Source organism: Coloeus monedula (genome assembly GCF_965178545.1).
Source record: "Coloeus monedula genome assembly, chromosome: 1".
Lineage (NCBI taxonomy): Eukaryota > Metazoa > Chordata > Aves > Passeriformes > Corvidae > Coloeus > Coloeus monedula.
Window position 1 is genome coordinate 124,831,734 of NC_138781.1, and position 17,045 is coordinate 124,848,778.

The following is a 17,045-nucleotide window of genomic DNA, read 5'->3' on the forward strand; positions in this document are numbered from 1 at the left end:
GGTTTTTACACAGCAGGCTGTAATCTCAGTTTAGCACCTGCACAGCCAGCAAAAGGAAAGGTTCTTTGAAAAAGACAACCAAGAAACTATGTACATAGGCCTTCTGTGAGAGAACTTTTGATGCCAAATGCTATTTCCATCAGGGAGCTGCTGCTTGCCAAGATATGTCCCCTAAGCAGCATTTTCTCCAAAATCTCCTGCTGCTGCTGTAGCACCCAGTGTTTTTATGAAACAGCTTCTAACGTACTTACTCCCATCTAAAGGTGAAATGCTGAGCTAGGGAAGGTTGGTTGGTCTATTTGATTTTGCTGAGTTTTTGGCAGGTAAATAGGATGTAGCTCAATTTGTCTGAAATGGTCTCGAAGCGTGAGATGAAACTTCAGATGAAAAAATACATAATGTTTGTATTTTTTTATGCTATCTTGAATACACAAATTATGAAAGCTGTGATCAATATTGAACCTCAGCTTTGCTCTACATTTTCTCCTAGAAAAGGACAGTTGTTTTGATATGCCTGAAAGAACGTGATTTATCAAAAGTGCAAACAAGGGTTTTTTTTTAAAATTAGCAGCAACAGTACATGCCCACTACATACTAAATTCAGAACCCAGATACAGAGTTGTGTTTATTTTTTATTTTATTTTTAAAAATCCAGCTAATATCACATTCTCTGCTTTTATACACTTACAATTTAAATTATATTTTTTACATTATACACTGGGATAAATTCATAAGGTGAATTCATTACCATTTGCAATTATTGCAGTCTATAAGGCTGCAATGGGCAAAATACGTGCATTTTGAGCTACACTTGATATGCTATGTCAATTAATACCACACAAATGTAGAGCTTTACAAAACCACTAAATTGTTGGCTCCACATTTCTGCAGCTTCTTTCTTATTAGACTCTTTTTGTGACCAGCTATCATTACATCAAGGTTCATGGAAAATGGAGTTGGCATGCTCCATGACTAAGAGCAAGCTGCCAAAACTTCTATTACGCAAGAAGCAGCACGATATATGAGGTGATACTTTGCCTTTATATTGGAATTTTGTTTTTTTCCATCTCAAATGAAAAATATATCCTTTTGTTGATCTTTCATTTTTGCTTTTGTAAAATAGAGAGGAGTGACCTAAGCCATACATCAGGACAATGTGTGGCCAAAAGAGTAAAGGCCTCTTTGGCTGCCAAGCTCAACCAAGAGGCACCATTTCCTTCAGTTAATCCTTAACATAACATAAGACAACTCTTACTTCTCTCTTCATAAACTGTAACTTAAAACTCTCCCTTCCTTGTTTCACATGAGTAATTATTAAGCTTAAAACAACAAAATCCCACACGCAATGGGGACACAAGTTCTGAATGCAGTGAAGAGTGTTTGGTGTTCCTGTTTTATGAGCAAGACGTCACTGCTGAAAGCAAGCATCTGCGTGTTCCTCGCAGACAACAGATTCCAGCCTTGCTCTGAGATTACTTCATTGTATGGCATCTGGTGTTTTATAGCCATGCAGTTTAGAAATAAATAGTCTCTCTGCAATTTTATAACTTTAAAAATACTACCTTAAATTCACCCATGTATTTATTCTTGTAAGAAGCAAGGTTCTTCATGCAACAACTAATTTAAAAATTCCTCCTTTGTTTGCTTGAAGTTTGTGTTGTTTTTTTCCTCCTGAAAAAAAGTAATGTTTTCCAGTGAGCCAGGGGGACTTTTGTTGCTACATACGCCCTAACAATCAATTTTTCCATTGGGTGCTGTAAAACTGGTCCTCCCAGTAAGATCCCTGAATTTCCCTTCTGCATAAAGTCTTTTTCTGTTTGTTCTAATTATTTTATGTTTTAACAGAATTATTATTTTGCATTTTTATTGGCCAGCTATTAGCTACTCCATTAAGACTGCATTTCATTAGCTCTAACAAGATAACTTAAATCTGGTAGATCCCTCACCTGTAGAATAAACATTTAAAATGTATGTCTCTTCCCTCAGTTAATGTCACTTCACAGTAAATACACTTGAATATTAGAAACCTCTTTCCTCAGATCTAGTTTTCACAGATCTGCCCCTTTAACCACCCAGGACAAGGCTTTTCCTCTCCTGTCTGCTTCTTTTTTCCCAGTGTAACTGCAGGCTGCACTGGCATGACTTGCTGCAGGCTCTGCGACCAAATGCCTTCTAATTCAAAGACCACCCCGAGTGCAGTTGCCACACACAAAAGCTCACATGTATTTTTTCAGTAGAGATAATGGTTGCTGGATTAAAGGCAAACAATGCAGAAAGACCAGCTTTCACAGAGCACAGTGTGCATCCCTTATTCTCTACTATACTGTACCCTAAAATGTTTCATGGCACTGTCTCACTGTCTGCAAATTGGTAGGACTGATCTCATCTGACAAGGTAAAATCTGTGGGTTTTGCCCTCACTCTAACAGTTTCATTCAGCAGAAGCAAAAGATCAGATTTTCCTGGTCCGTGGAGCCCTTCACTCACCATTCCTCCATGGATTTTTCATAGGATTTGGAGAGGTTGCCCCTCATAAAAAAAGACATAAGCTTTAACTCATCCTGAGCACTACTCCATACTGACTCCTTAACATGTAGGACAATGACTTGACTCCACTTTTCCATAATCTCCCAGAGGCTTAAGCTAACTAATCTTTCTATGGCTCTATACTGTTTTCTCATGTTTGTGGGTGATACATGCTAATCATTACAAATTGCCCTGCACCTTGCAGGGGCAGCCTGTGCTGACTACCAGACTTTTGAGGTGCCTTTTTTTCCACCACTCATGATATAGTAAAAAGCCACCAGTTATCTTATGAAGAAGAGGTGACAGCTGCAAGGAAGAGGGATGAACATAGGAAAAATAACACTCTGGAGGGTTGCATGCCACCCACTAGCTAAGGACTAAGAATAGGGGGAGTGGATGCTAGCAGGGGCACTGATGGTCCTGTAGTCTCCAGGTGTGTTACACCTGTTAATTTGCTTCTGGACTGCAAAGGCACCTGCACTCACTGGACACCTACTTTCTAATTTGATACAGATTTTTTGGCAGGTGAGGCTAGATGTAAGGCCTTGAAAGATATAACTACTTCATGTGACAAACAACATACGCTGTAGACAGGAGGAAAGGCTGAAGCCCCTGAGTCCTCCCTCACCCAGTTTGAACCTGAAATATCCACATTTCTGTCTCTGTGTTGGCCTAGAAGTACCTGGCAAGAGTAGATCAGCATCTTTGTCATGCATCTGTCTGACAGAGGTTAATAAAAAAATTTCTTCACTGAGAGGGTGGTCAAGCATTGGAACAGGCTGTCCAGGGAAGTGGTTGAGTCACCATTCTAAACCATTCCTGAGGGTCTTTAAAAGACATATGGATCTGATGCTTAGGAACATGGTTCAGTAGTGGACTCTGCAGTGTTAGGTTACCAGTTGGACTCAGTGACCTTCAAGGTCTTTTATAAAACAAATAATTCTATGGTTCTGTGATTCTATGACCAGATGATGTTCCTTTGCCTGGGGCCTCTGAGATATGATACACCAAATGTGCTCAGACACTGCACAGCCCATGGCAAGTAGGCAGGGTTCCTCACAAGACCTGTCTGGACACAGGAGCCCTCGCTTCCTGTGTTTCCCGCTCCTCGCAGCTGCTTTGGAGGGAGAACCACCACTCCCAGGACAACTTAGTGGTGAACAGAAAAACCCTTGCAGTAGTGATCAAAACCTGCATAATTAGATATTTCACTGCAATTAATATTTTAGGCTAGGCCTCAGAAAATACATCAGTAATTATTTTTATGCTGCTGGATAGTGAATACAAAAGATTTTACCCTTTAAACACAAATGCTATGATTTCCTCTGAAGCCTTTTTGTTGGCCATATCAAAACATGACTACATGTTTGACTATTTCAAAACTAAGAGAGATGCTTCTGGTAAAAGCAAAATAAAAGAACCTCAGCTAAACACACTGAAGGTGAAACTATTGGATTTTTCATGAAGAAAAGCAAATTACTTAGATTTTATGTTCGATTAATCATCTCCATTTACATTTTTTACCATTGTTGCTACCAAAGTCAGATGGACCAGGGATCCAGCCTGTTGATAAGGGAGCAGGGTAAGGACACACTGTGCTGTCTTTGTGCTGCTGGGTATGTTTACACTGTGTGTTGCTGGCAAGGACACAAGCCCACTCTACAGAGAGGTCTGACTTACCAGCCCAGACTTGGCATTGTGCTTGCACGGTGACTCCTGTTATTTGGTGTAAATTTTGGGCAGCGTGTGTTTTTGGCTGCCTGTGCTACACAGTTCAAGTGAACCCAAGGTTTATTTCCCTGAAAATATGAAACTGTGCTGTGACAAAAAATACAGAGCTCTTAATAAAACATCCTTAATTAAATGTCTTCCCTGCTTTCTTGACATGTAATAGCTATTGTTTGCCTAACACAAACCTACTTAATAAATAGAGGCTATTTTTTCTGTAGGCCCTATCACATCAGTCTTGTTCATTATGTAAAGGACTTACAGCTTCTTCAGACATTAAGCATAATGAAGTTCCTTTGCTTCAAAAACCCACAGGATGGTTAGTATTGAGGTTAAAGTTTTCTTTGGTTTTTCACTTTCAGGAAAGTACTTATTTGAAAATAAGCATCCTACTATTCTCTCTTTGAGTCTGAAACATTCATTTGTGATCGTTCCATTGGCATAGGTCTGGAGAGGAATCTGGCAGTCAGGACTGATCAAGAAGCCAAATTCTGCTGAGGTAAACCCATGGTGTGCTCCTTGGAATACACATCTGGAATTAACTGGTTTCAGACAACCATCCCCAGTGCACAGGGAGACTAACAGGCTGAAGGTACACAGGCAGGTACCAAAAAACCAGCCACTCCTGCCCCTTCCCTGTGCCAACACAAACACAGAGCCTCTGCAGCAGCCAGATCACAACCTGATAAGCTGTCAATTAGTCCTGGGAGAAAAAAAGAATGAGGAAGTTGGGTTTTTTTTCACTCTCTGTGCTCCTGGAATTGTCTTTCTGTAGGCAGAGAAGTGCCAGTCCCTGAGCGGAGGCTGCACATCTGGAAGAGCAGAAGCACAACTGACTGCCCTGGCAGCAGGTGGCCACTAGTGTGGGTTTGTAGGGTTTGGCTGTATGACTGCACTGCAGCCTCGGAGTGGCATCTGGTGGTAATCTTGGTAGGAGTAGGGTGGAATTAATCAAGAGTTTTTCATCAGGCCTGCTAAAGTAATTCAGAATAGTTTGAGTTAGAAGGAACCTTTAAAGCCATCTACTTTGATGCCTCCAGAGGGACATCTTTCACTAGTTCAGGTTGGCCAGAGAGATGGTAGATGATCCATCCCTGGAAACCTTCTAGGTCAGGTTGGATGGAGCTCTGGGCAACCAGACCTGTTCCAGTACACTGTTCCAGGGTTTCAATATTCTCATTGTAGAAGATTTCTTTCATCTATCTAGCCTAAATCAACCCTCTTTTAGTTTAAAACCATTACCCATTGTCCTATTGCTACAGGCCCTGCTAAATAGTTTGTCCCCATCTTTCTTATAAGCTCTCTACAAGTACTGAGAGGTGGCAATGAGGTCTCCCTGGAGTCTTCTCTTCTCCAGGCTGAACAACCCCAACTCTCACAGCCTTTCCTCGCAGGAGAGGTGCTCCAGTCCTCTGACCATATTCGTGACCCTCCTCTGGACTTGCTCCAAGGTCCATGTCCTTCTTATATGAGGGTCCCTAGAGCAGGATGCACTGGAGCACTCCAGCTGGGGTCTCATGAGACTGGAGCAGATGGGCAGAATCACCTCCCTCGACCTACTGGCCATACTTCTGTCGGTGCAGTCCAGGATATGATTGGCTCTCTGGGCTGTGAACACCCAGAATTTAGTTTTAATCTCAGCTAAAAAGAGCTTCTTTTTTTATCCCTGAGTCAACCATGAGGTGTATCACTACTGTTCTGAAGATATTTGAAATACAATATGATAAAGAAACAGTAAATTTTTCTTAGAATAATTTTACTATAATAAACCCCCTAAAAACTCATTTTCAAGGTCCTGCTGTGGTAGTCTCCCCTGTATCACAGCCTTAACTGTGGCGCAGACCGTAAAGAAAAACTGTTTTGATTTGATAAGGTACTTCTGGTTTTTTCCATGGCTGTATTTAAGCAATCTAGAGCATCTTCTCTTTAGAAAATGCTGTTCTGTGTATTGTTTTGTCTGGTAACTTTATGGTGTGGATTCTCTTTAAATAAATACACTGTAAGTCTCATTGTTTCCCAGAGGAAGAGGAGGCTCAGCAAGGCATTGTCCTCCAGAGCATTCAGCCTGCACAGGCAGACACAGAAGGAAAGGGTTTGTCATACATGAAATCCCTATTTGTGCTTGGTCTTTGCATATTAAGTGCTTTAATTAATTAATTTTGAGTTAATTATTTTTAAATTTAATCTTAAAATTAACCCATCAGCCCAGGTACAAAAATTCAGTTCCATTATCAGTGTTTTCATTTGTTTAAAGTAGTTTATTAAGAGAGTTGCACCCTTCCCAGTTAAAATTTTCCCAGTTAAAAATCACAAACTTGCCCCTTCTCAAACTTCAAACCACCTATACACCATAAGAGTTACCTTTCCTGTGTTTACTGTATACTTTTACAAGTGTTTTGAGATGTGTTGGATGTATTTTAATACTTTTTTGTAGGTGTTTTCACTGGCATTCTGATTCCAAGGCCAAAAAAAACCCCACCCAGTCTAATAGCCAGCAGCTATTTTTAGCTACAGAGCCATTACTCTGCAGGCAAGCTCCATGGCAACCTGAATACCTGAATTTTAATGAAGGCATTGTATCTCCCTTATCTCAACTACTACCACCCCCCCCCCCCCCCGACAGCGATGAGCCATTGGTGAACAGAGATGATCCATCAAAGGGAAAGCACCAATTGCTTTGGACCGAAGGGGCGGGCTGGGGGCGGACTGGGGGCGGAGCAAAAACTATAAAAAGGACGAAGCCGAAAGGCAGGGTCTCTTTTCCCCTCTTGCTCTCTCCAGACTAGCTGTGGGAGATGTTGGTGCTGGGTGTTAAAAGCCTACTCCTATTAAGGAGCCATTAGTAATTTTTTTTTGACTTTGGACCAGCTAAAAGTCAGCCCAGCACTGCAAGTTTTTTTTCTCTACGTGAGGTCTAGTGCTGTCTCAGCCAGAAGATCTCAAATCCCTGCGCTCCTGGGGCATACCATCTACTGAGCCATAGGATCCCAAATTTTTATATTTTTCTAATTTCTGTAATTTTTCAATTTTTCTGTTTTCAATAAATTAATATTTTTAAGAGTTGTCTCATTTCTCACAGGGTTCATGCTCCCTGTCCACTGCTGGATTCCAGCTCCCATCCCATCCTCCTCATCTGGCAAGTTCAAGATGCAAAATAATAGAAAAAATGGAATTTATTGTCCCCATACATTTGTTGGTCTGAGTATATTTTCAGTTCAGAGTACTGTGGTTTATCTACCCTTAGGTGCCTTGCAGTTTTGGAGCTTTCTTTGCAGATAATCTTCCTGAAAATCACAGTCTATTTAAGGTCTGATTCTGATCTGATATACTGAGGTGCAAATTAGTAGCACCCTTGAAATTCATGCACATTTTGCTGTAACACCAACATCAAATCAGAACCATAACTTCGTACCCACATGTACAGTCATGTAAATGAAGCCTTTAAATCGGAATCAAAATTAACTGGAAAAAAATTAGAATTTGGCTTGTCTCCAGAATTTTGCTGACTGTGGATTTGTTCCTGCAGATCTGAGACCAGCAAAAGTCCTCTTTTACCCACAGTAGAGTTTTCAGAGAGAGGTTTAATGTGTAACTGTAATTATTAGTTCTCATTTTCCAACTAAACCTGCTTACCGTAAATAGAACAGAGAGTATGGGTTTCACTTGTTTTCTGCTTGAAAAACAATACTGATAACATAAAGATGTAAGCTAGGAGGACAGAGGACAGTAACAATGCTGTTTATTTAAAATTATTTTCTATTTTTATTTTGTATTGAGAAAAATTCTTTTAATCTCTTGCCTGAGAGCAAAACAAATCGTACTGCCTGACCAGTAGAAGTACTGACTGTTGACCTACACTGCTGTTCTCAGTTTTGAGAGCTATATGCATGCTCACAGCAGGCTTTGCTTGCAGGAGAACTGAAGAGATGCCCAATATATGATCAATAGAACTGCTTATTTCTTGACTTTCTCCTGACCATTATGCACACAATGCCCTCTTAAATACTATGTTCTACCACAGAAGAGGGAGTACAGTTTCTGTTATGTATTCAGAAGTAAAATTAAGGAGAAAACATAAGTGAAGAGCCATGCTGCAAGACAGAGATGACAGAGTTTACCTCCAGGAGATAGTGAGAGATGATTGATGGTGTCCATTCACCTTCAACTGGATACAACAATAAATGTTTCCTACAGTGTTTTGACCATGTAAGGCCATTTCAGACATAATGAATGACATTTTTACAGATACTAGAATTTCAGGAGATGAGACTTTGGGATCCTGTTTATTGTGCAGTGTGGGATACAGTGCTGTACAGCATATGAAATTAAGGGTTCCCTGTAAAATATTAGCAGTGTATTCAGAAAAGCAGATTTTTAACCTCTCTTTTTCAAATTTGCTCCTTTCAGAACTGTGAGATTCTTTCTAAACTAAAAGTAGGTTATGCTGTCTTTTATATGAATTGCTCACATATTTTAGATTTCTTTTTTCTTTAGTGAAAAGAATCAATATGTATGTAATTTATACAGTGTCTGTCCCCTGTTAAGTGTTTGTTAAGCCTTGTACAAAACATTCAGATTTGAGAACTTCATTTTAAGAAGCCTGTGAATGACTCTGGCAGTGTGAACTCACAGCAGCAGCATATGGTGAACATAGTGTAGAAGTGGGAGCTTTGGAATTCACTGCAACTACTACCAGAGGCTCTGGGAAAAGCTGTATTTCTTGCCTGCTTAATTTCATGAGACAGTGAAGCTGGCATATTCAAAGTGGATGTTTTAGACTGAGGGTCCAGGCAGATTTTATTTGTGAATTTTTTATTTTTAAAAGTGTCTTTTTCTAAGTACATCTTAGATGTATCCTAGGTTTTTTTTGCATACATAATTGTTGGATTTAACCCTGAACATGAATTTTCTTTAATAATAGACTACATTCCCATTTGTAACATATGCACTTTTTAAAACTAGGGAAGTGTAAGTGTTTACTGGAATTGCTTTTACACTTCTAAAAGAATCATTCTTACTGAAAGGCCATAGGTTGCATAAAAGCTAGGAAATCTAGGACAGGTTCATAGGTCCTAAGCAGGGGTGCAAGCTTTGCCCATGTCTTGATTTTTTGTTTCTTCCCTTACTTCCCATGCTTTTTCCCCCATCTTTTCTACCTGCAGAGGTCAGAAGCCACAACACCAGGCAATGGTGTCCCAGTCTGGATAAGTGTATGGGCACCAGGCTCACATGGTGACCTGAATCTGCAGTTCCAACACAGGCATAATAAACTGGGACCCTCCTTGCCTGGCATGCACTTCACCTAGGTAGTGTGGATGTGTACTGTTGTTCCAATTATTTTTAGAAAGAAAGTAAAAGAGGGAAAGGAAGAGCAACTGAAACACTTTGTATTTCTCATTTATTATGAGGAGGGCAGAGAAGCTTTAAAAGGGAAATTTATGATGCTTGGGCATAGAGGAGAAAAATAACCAAAACTCGGCAGTACTTTTTTTTCCTGTTGGAGAACATAAATGTTATTGTACAGGTGGAGTATCAGGTAATGAGAAAACACATAATTAGAGCTGTGGTGTTGGGACAATAATAGGTAAGTGGTCCCAGAGCTGTTGTGGATTTCACTGATCTGTGCTGCTTTTAGGAATCAGTGGTGATTTGACTACATAATTACTGGTTATCTGAAAAAAAGAATACTCAAAATGGTTTTTGCTATAGAGCTCACAGCTTTTCACTTCTGAGAAGCTCCCTGACACCATCCAGAGAAGCACTAAGTTTGGTTTTCATTTGAATTAATATGATTACCTTCCATCTCATGCTGGTGGTGTGCTTTCCAAATGCTTTTTTTGTCAGTGTTCATGACATTTTTAACTTTGACTTGGGGATGGAGAGCTGAGCAGCAGGGAGAAAGAACTTTTTTTACATAGCAGAGCTTTTAGTCCCTGATCAAAGCATTTGGAAAAAATCTGCAAAGGGAATAGCACAGGAGGAGTTCCTTTCCACTTCTCAATTCCCTCAGCAACTCATTTTCATCACACTCCCATGTGTTTTTTCCATGAGACAGAACAATTGCTAGCCATTGTGTGTAAGGTACTGTGGGATCAGAGGTACTTAGTTATGGTATGTAGGGGTATTAATGGGCATTAAAATACCTGAAATTTGCTGAACGCTCTCAGATTTGATATCTGTCCTTATCTCCATGAACAGTTGGTTTATGCAATTTGCCGGATGTCATATCCCAGTAGCTACAGCACATTATATCTTGGATTACAGAACATCTCTTTACTCTTCTGTTTCCTTGCTATCCACCTCCGCATGACTCCCAGTTTATTTTATGCAGTTGTTACACAGTATCATGGCCTTCATCTGACCAAGAGAAATGACAATTATCTGCAGTGCTGCAACTCATTGAGGAATAACATTTTGGAGGACTTATCATCTTGATCCAATATTTAAAAAGACTTCAAATCTTGCAACAAATACCTTAGAGAAAAACTGGACAAGTTATTTCAGCCTTTGCCTGCACTTGGTCATTAACATGTGAGAGAAAAGGTGAGATGAGGAACACTTCTGAGAAGGCTTTGGAAGAACAAAAAGTAGGGGAGAAATCAGAGGCAACATGCTGAGCCACCATTTACAGGTGGAGGTAGATGAACTGAAGTAAAAAGATCACAGTAGTGATTTTTAAAGAATAAATGAGAGAGATTTTCTATTCTAAGATAACTTGACCTGCTAATGGGAAGTCATCTCCTTCATAGGATTCCCAAGAGTAGGAAGATTGCTGCATTTGGTAAAAAACCCTCACAAAACTCCGTCTGCTCCAGCACCCTATTCTGTAAAGCTATCAAAAGCTTCCTACTAGATTCATTTTATGTCTCCTGCTTCCCGTAACTGGAAGAAACAGTGAACAACTGATCTTTACTGGGTCCACGTGGCTCTAAGTTTGAAGACATCTCTTAGAGCCTAAATTGTTTCTATTGGACACTGAAGAGTTCTAGTCCACTTGGTTATTTCAGGAACTTCAACTATTCCCATGCATTTGGTTATCACTGTTCCCCTGTTTGAATTTCTGGCAATGGCCTCCTGAAAAATCCTCTTAAAAATTCCACATCTCCTCTGTCCAAACCCTGATGTGTGTGTGTGCATCTCCCACTCATCCACTTCCCCTGGAACCTTTGGACAGAACATACAAATGCAGGAAGGAAAAATGTATGTGTCAGTATAATTTTGAATTTGCTGTCGGGTGGCCGATTAGCAGTGTCTTCTAGACAGCTCCTCTTGAGTTCCTTCAGGCACAAGAACACAGAGGCAGGTTGAACTTCTGAGTATTGTGTGAGGCAGAAGGCAAATATAACTGTCCCTCAGTCTTTCCAAGAGCTCTGTGGGCATGAATGCTTCTTCTTCTTTGCTGAGACTCCCCAAATACTTGCTGAGTTCCCAAAGGTATCTGGAACACATTTACCTAAAGATGTGCCCATATGGCATACCTGGCCTGCTTGACATAGTTTGGAGAAACATGTGCAGTACCAGTAAATTGTCTTAGGTCTGAGTCCTCAACTAAAGAGTTACAATTGCATGTACCTCCTAGTGCTGACATAAGTTTATAAGAAATGTTTCCATTACTTTTTTGGTTCTTTTTTCCTCTCATTCTTTTGCCCTAATTATACTTATGCCTTTTCCCTTTATGGTACAGCTTCTGACACAATAGAAATTACTAAGATTCACAGATGTTTCTCAGCACAAAAAGAAGTCAGTTTGTTGGGACACCCCTTCTAATGGTGAACATTAGCAAAATATTCACCTCCTAATTGGCTTTCTCAAAAGAAACACATCAAAATTTTTTCCCCTTGAGTGACAGCCAGGTTCAGCAGTAATGGCAGTACTTGTTCAACTGTTTCTAATCAATGGCACACACAGAAGAAATTAAATGATCCTGCTCAGGACACTGGGATGATGACAGACAGACAAGATATATTCATAATCCTGTGGAAACCTTCATCCCATTTCAAAATAACTTTCCATCATCTTTTATTGACAAAATTAATGCCAGGATGGTAGAAATGGAAAATATTAGTAGAGTGGGGAAAATATTAGTAGAGTGGGAAAAATATTAGCTTGTTTTTCCAGTTTGTGTTACACATGTGGTACACATTCTGGTTTCTGTTTCAAATATTGACCACATTTTCAGCAAGGCTTGTAAATGTATCTTGGCCCCCTACTACAATTGCCTATTGACCAGGAGTTTTTATAATTAACTCTAGCTTTTTTTTTTTTTTTTTTTTTTGAGCAGTGATTTTCTTGCCCAATTTCTGGAAGCTGCTGAGAAGTCTCATTTTTTTGAACTAGAGTCTATGCAAAAGCTTCAAAACCAGGGATCAACAAAGGAGAGTTTGGGCAGGTCTTTCACATGTCACCTTGGGAATATGAGATTCTGAAACAAGAAAATAATTTTAAAAACTTTGAACAAAATTGTTGAGTTGCATAAATGAGCAGAGGTTTTTATGCATATTATTTTTATGCATATTATTCTATTTGAACCAACTTGATTATAGTTGACGATGTCACTTAAACCTAGAGGATAGTAAAATGTGTATTTTGACATTTTACACATCAATTAGTAGATAACTCATGTAATTAATATTCAGAAAAAGTTAGGCACCAGCACTGTCAATGTGTTATTCATCTCAATGTCACCTGGAAACAAAATGAATGCTATCTTGAATTTTAAAAAATTCAAGACCCTGGAGACCATGCCTGTGCTATGGACTTCAGACAGAGAGAAAAGTGCTGTGGCACAAAACTTACAGTGGGACCTGGCTTTAAAGAACAGTTTAGTTTTCTGTCCTGCTGCTTTCTGGCACTGTCAGGAGGACTCTTGACTGTGGTGGCCTGTTTGATTTCACAGTGCAGATACTGGGACCTGAGGAACTGAACAGAGATGGTGAAACAGCTGTCAAGTGTTTAACTACTTTTTGTCACTAATAGTGACCCAGGGGTAAATGGCTTCATATCACATTACCAAATCCTTGAAGCTTAGGGAATGTTTTTTTTAAACTTCATTTTAGTAGGGGAATTTCTATGCCTGGCTTGGCTACTCCAACAAAACGAAAAGAATAATACAGCTTTTACTTCCACAGAGAGGGATGCTTATCCTGACGAATTTGCTGGTCACTTCGAAAGAATTTTATACTGTACATTGACACACGCCACTGGCTTCTAATGCTCCTGTATTTGACTGCCTTTTCATTTGCATCATAAACCTATTATGTTAAATACTTACTAAAAACAAAGTTTTTAAACCGGGCAAAGGACATACACTTTGGAGGCAAATTCACCTTTTACTACTACCTAGTTCAATCTTTCCCTTTCTAACACAAATTTGAACTCCCGCTGAAAAAAAGAAAAAGTCTAGTTTGAAATACACGTGAAAGTTTTAGTCTTCACTTGCTTACAGTAGAGTTCCCCTATTGCTTGAACTTCTTATGCATTCCCTAATAAGACTGCACGCTGTTCAACGTTTGAAAAACGATTTTAAGTTCCAGTACAATTGTATCCTAAAGGAAAATACAAACCTTCATTCATTTCAGAGCACGGTGGAGCCTCGAAACATATTATTTCCCCCCAGTATAATCGCAATTTCCTTTTTCACACGGACACTCAAACTTTTTTTTCTTTTCCCCCAATGTAGCATCCTACCTTTGGCTAACAGAGACTAGCAGCACCTCTTTCAAGAACTACATGCTACAACTGCCAGCAAACAAGCTCACGACCAGGTCGGCGGCGGGAGGGATGCCCGAACATGCAGACACCAGCCGGTTCTGGCCAGCGGAGCGGAGGGAGCACGGCCGCGGTGCTGCGCCCCGGGCGGAGCGGGGCGGCGGGCGGACTTACCCGGCGTAGCGGCCGCGGTGGCCGCGGAGCGGTAGCGCAGCCTGGAGGCAGAGCAGACAAAGGGGCAGGAGCCTGCGGAGCGGCATCGTGCGCGGCCGCGCCGTCACCGCCGGCACCGTCACCGTCGGCACCGCCACCCCCGGCACCGCCACCGCCGCCGCGCCCGCCCCAGGTGGCGGCTGGTGCCGCGCACACAAAGCCGGGGCCGGGGCCGCAGCCGGGAGGAGCGGGGCTCTCGGAGGTGTCGCTGGTCGCCAGCGGCGAGGGCAGAAAGTCGGGGTAGGACGCCCGTCGGCCGCAGCCCCGCCGCGCCTGGGCACGGGGATGGGGACGGGACGGGGACGGGACTGGGCGGGGAGGAGCCCGCCCGCCCGCCGGGGAGGGCCGGGGGTGCGGGGGGTGCGCGGCCCCGCCGCCGCCCTGGCCCGGGGGGAGCCCGGGGGCCGGCAAGGGCCGGACGGGGGCGAGCAGACCCCCGCGGGCACGGCGGCTCCGTCGGGGCTGGCGGGACGAGGGCTGCGGCGGGGTGGGCTTCGGCTGCAGGTGCGGCGAGGCAGCCGGCCAAGGGCCGCTTAACGCGCAGTCAGTGGCATCGGGGGATTATCGACGAGGTTTCCCAGGCTGGGCAAGAGGCGAGGCTGATGAGAGGGCAGAGACACACTTCCATGAAACAAAGAGTGGTAGAACGTCCACTAGGAACCATAAAGGGAGGAGAACGTGGGATTTCAAGCTACCGGTGTGGTCAAAAATCTTGGGTCTGAGCAGTGAGAATGGAAGAGACACTGATACGATAGAGTGAATTAAAAGCCCAGCATGATTTTAAAACTGGACTTTTACTATCTCTTCCACACTGGTGAGGATGAAAGATCCATGTAAAGATAAGTCATTGGCGCACTGAGAATAACAAGGAAAATGGGAAGAATTTTGCTGCAAATAGTTGTAGTTTATAGAAAGCCCATGGAGTACCTGTTAAAGAGAATGTAGGTAAAATTGTAATGTCAGTATGGAATAAATGGTAGCCCCTTTGATACATTTATGTTGAATTTACTAAAAAGGAGCAAAAATTGTTTCAAACCCAACTGATTCTCAGCCTCTCTGACAGCAAAATGAACGAGTGGGCTGTAGAAAAATAAAACCAGCTGACATTTGAACGTGTGAGAACTACTGTAAATCCCTGTTAATGTTTCAGAAACACAGGGAGCCTTTTGAAAAAGGACTGTATTAAACCACACACACTTTGTATTCTCTGGCCGAAAGGCAAACAAGCATTTTCCTTTGTCTCTTTTTCATACTGGCACCAAATCTGACACTAGTTGTATGATAGAGTCTGGAGGTGGAAAAGGCTTTGTCCAAGGCAGGATTATTCTCTTCTGTCTGGTTATTGGTGTTCTCACCCTTGAGCTTCCCATCCCCCCATAACATGCCCTGCTTAAAATCTTAAATTTATTTCTGGTGAGAATATGCAGAGGTGAATGTGTGTGTGTGTGTGCTTAAATGCTGTACATCTCTTGTTGGAAACACTTTCTATTAACTACAGGCAAGCCTCCAAATCTGTTCTGTGAATCTTCAGTCTTATAATAAATGCAACTTCAACTTTACAAACACCTATTTAATAAAAGCTCTACTCTCTGTTCAGAAGTGACTTCAAAGGTAAAGTCGAGTAAGTGACTTTTGAAGGGGGTGAGTATGATATTAAAGCAAAGCCCACTGCTTTATTACACATTTACTTTTCTTACTGTTATCCTTGCTACACCTGAAGTGCATTGGGTAATACACTAATTTATTTAAATATTTTTAAAATGTAGTTTGGCTATTATACGAAAGTATTAGCTTTCCAGATGAAAACCTGGCTCTATTTGAGTTAGTAAGAACTTTACTTTTGGCATCTCTTTGTAGAATAATTTAGCTGTTATTCTAAAAATTTTGCTTTCAAGAGGAAAACTTGGCTTCATTTGAGTTAGGAAGAATGTAATTATGGGGGGCTTCTGTGGCTCTAGGTTTCAGTCTTAAATCCTGCCTTCCTGCAACATTCCTTGAAAGTAAAATGCAAGAAGGTATGAGATAGAAAGGAAACTCATGCACCAAAACTAAATAGTGAAGGAAAGTAACAAAATAGGGAATCAATACTCAAAAAAAAGCTGTCACCACCTTTGTTAATAGGTACTACTTCAGGCAGTTTAAAATACATTTTAAATATAATTTTAAAGTACACTTTTAAAGCTATGGGGAAGCTGGAGAAGGAAACAGCTCAAAAGTACCAAAAAGGGCTTTGACGAGGTAGGGATAGTGAGGCGGATACAGGTCCATTGATGCCTCCTTGATCCATCAGTTTAAATTTTACTATGTTGCAGGGCATACTGGAGGGAGGGCTGGAACTCTGTCATGCTGGCAGCTAGGAAAGTATTAAAAAGCTGTAGCTGAGCCTGGAAGTTACACATGTGGCAAGTCTACTTTCTCGACAAGAAGGGGCTATCTAACTTGCACCCAGCCAAACAAAGGATTTGAGACAGAGCTTCTATTCCCTCTCTTCTTGGAACAGAAAAGAGAAATTGCCAGCAGCAAGGACTGCTTGGTAGTAATAACAGCTTTGGATGGAACAGAAGAGAGCAAACTGAGATACGGTTTCCCTCTCAATGAATCAAGTTGTGGGATTTTTCACAGCGTCCTACACTTTACAAGGAGCGCATACTGCCAAAACAGAGGCAATTCTACACGGCGTGGAAAGAGGAAAGGCTTCATTAAAGTGAGTGGGCAGGCAGCCTACATCTGGTACCTGGACTTTAGAACATGCCACTTATTGGGAAGAGCAGAAAAAAGGGCATTAGCTTCTTATGAGCATATTTTATAGCTTTGAGTTTGCCCAACTCTGACCTTCATGAGAAGGTTGCATGGCTTGAATGAGCAATCCTT

General features: G+C 41.4%; 1 protein-coding gene across 1 annotated transcript in view; it reads right to left on the minus strand.

Annotated features, from left to right (window-relative positions):
* CPA6 (carboxypeptidase A6) overlaps window positions 1-16,442 on the minus strand; it is a gene marked incomplete at both ends in the record, with an annotated part of 85,321 nt that extends 68,879 nt beyond the window's left edge. Inside the window, 2 exons of the mRNA XM_082285666.1 lie at window positions 14,136-14,706; window positions 16,394-16,442. Of these exons, the coding sequence (XP_082141792.1) occupies window positions 14,136-14,706; window positions 16,394-16,442 (620 nt within the window). The remainder of the gene's footprint in view (window positions 1-14,135; window positions 14,707-16,393) is intronic.
* Window positions 16,443-17,045: the final 603 nt, after the last annotated feature.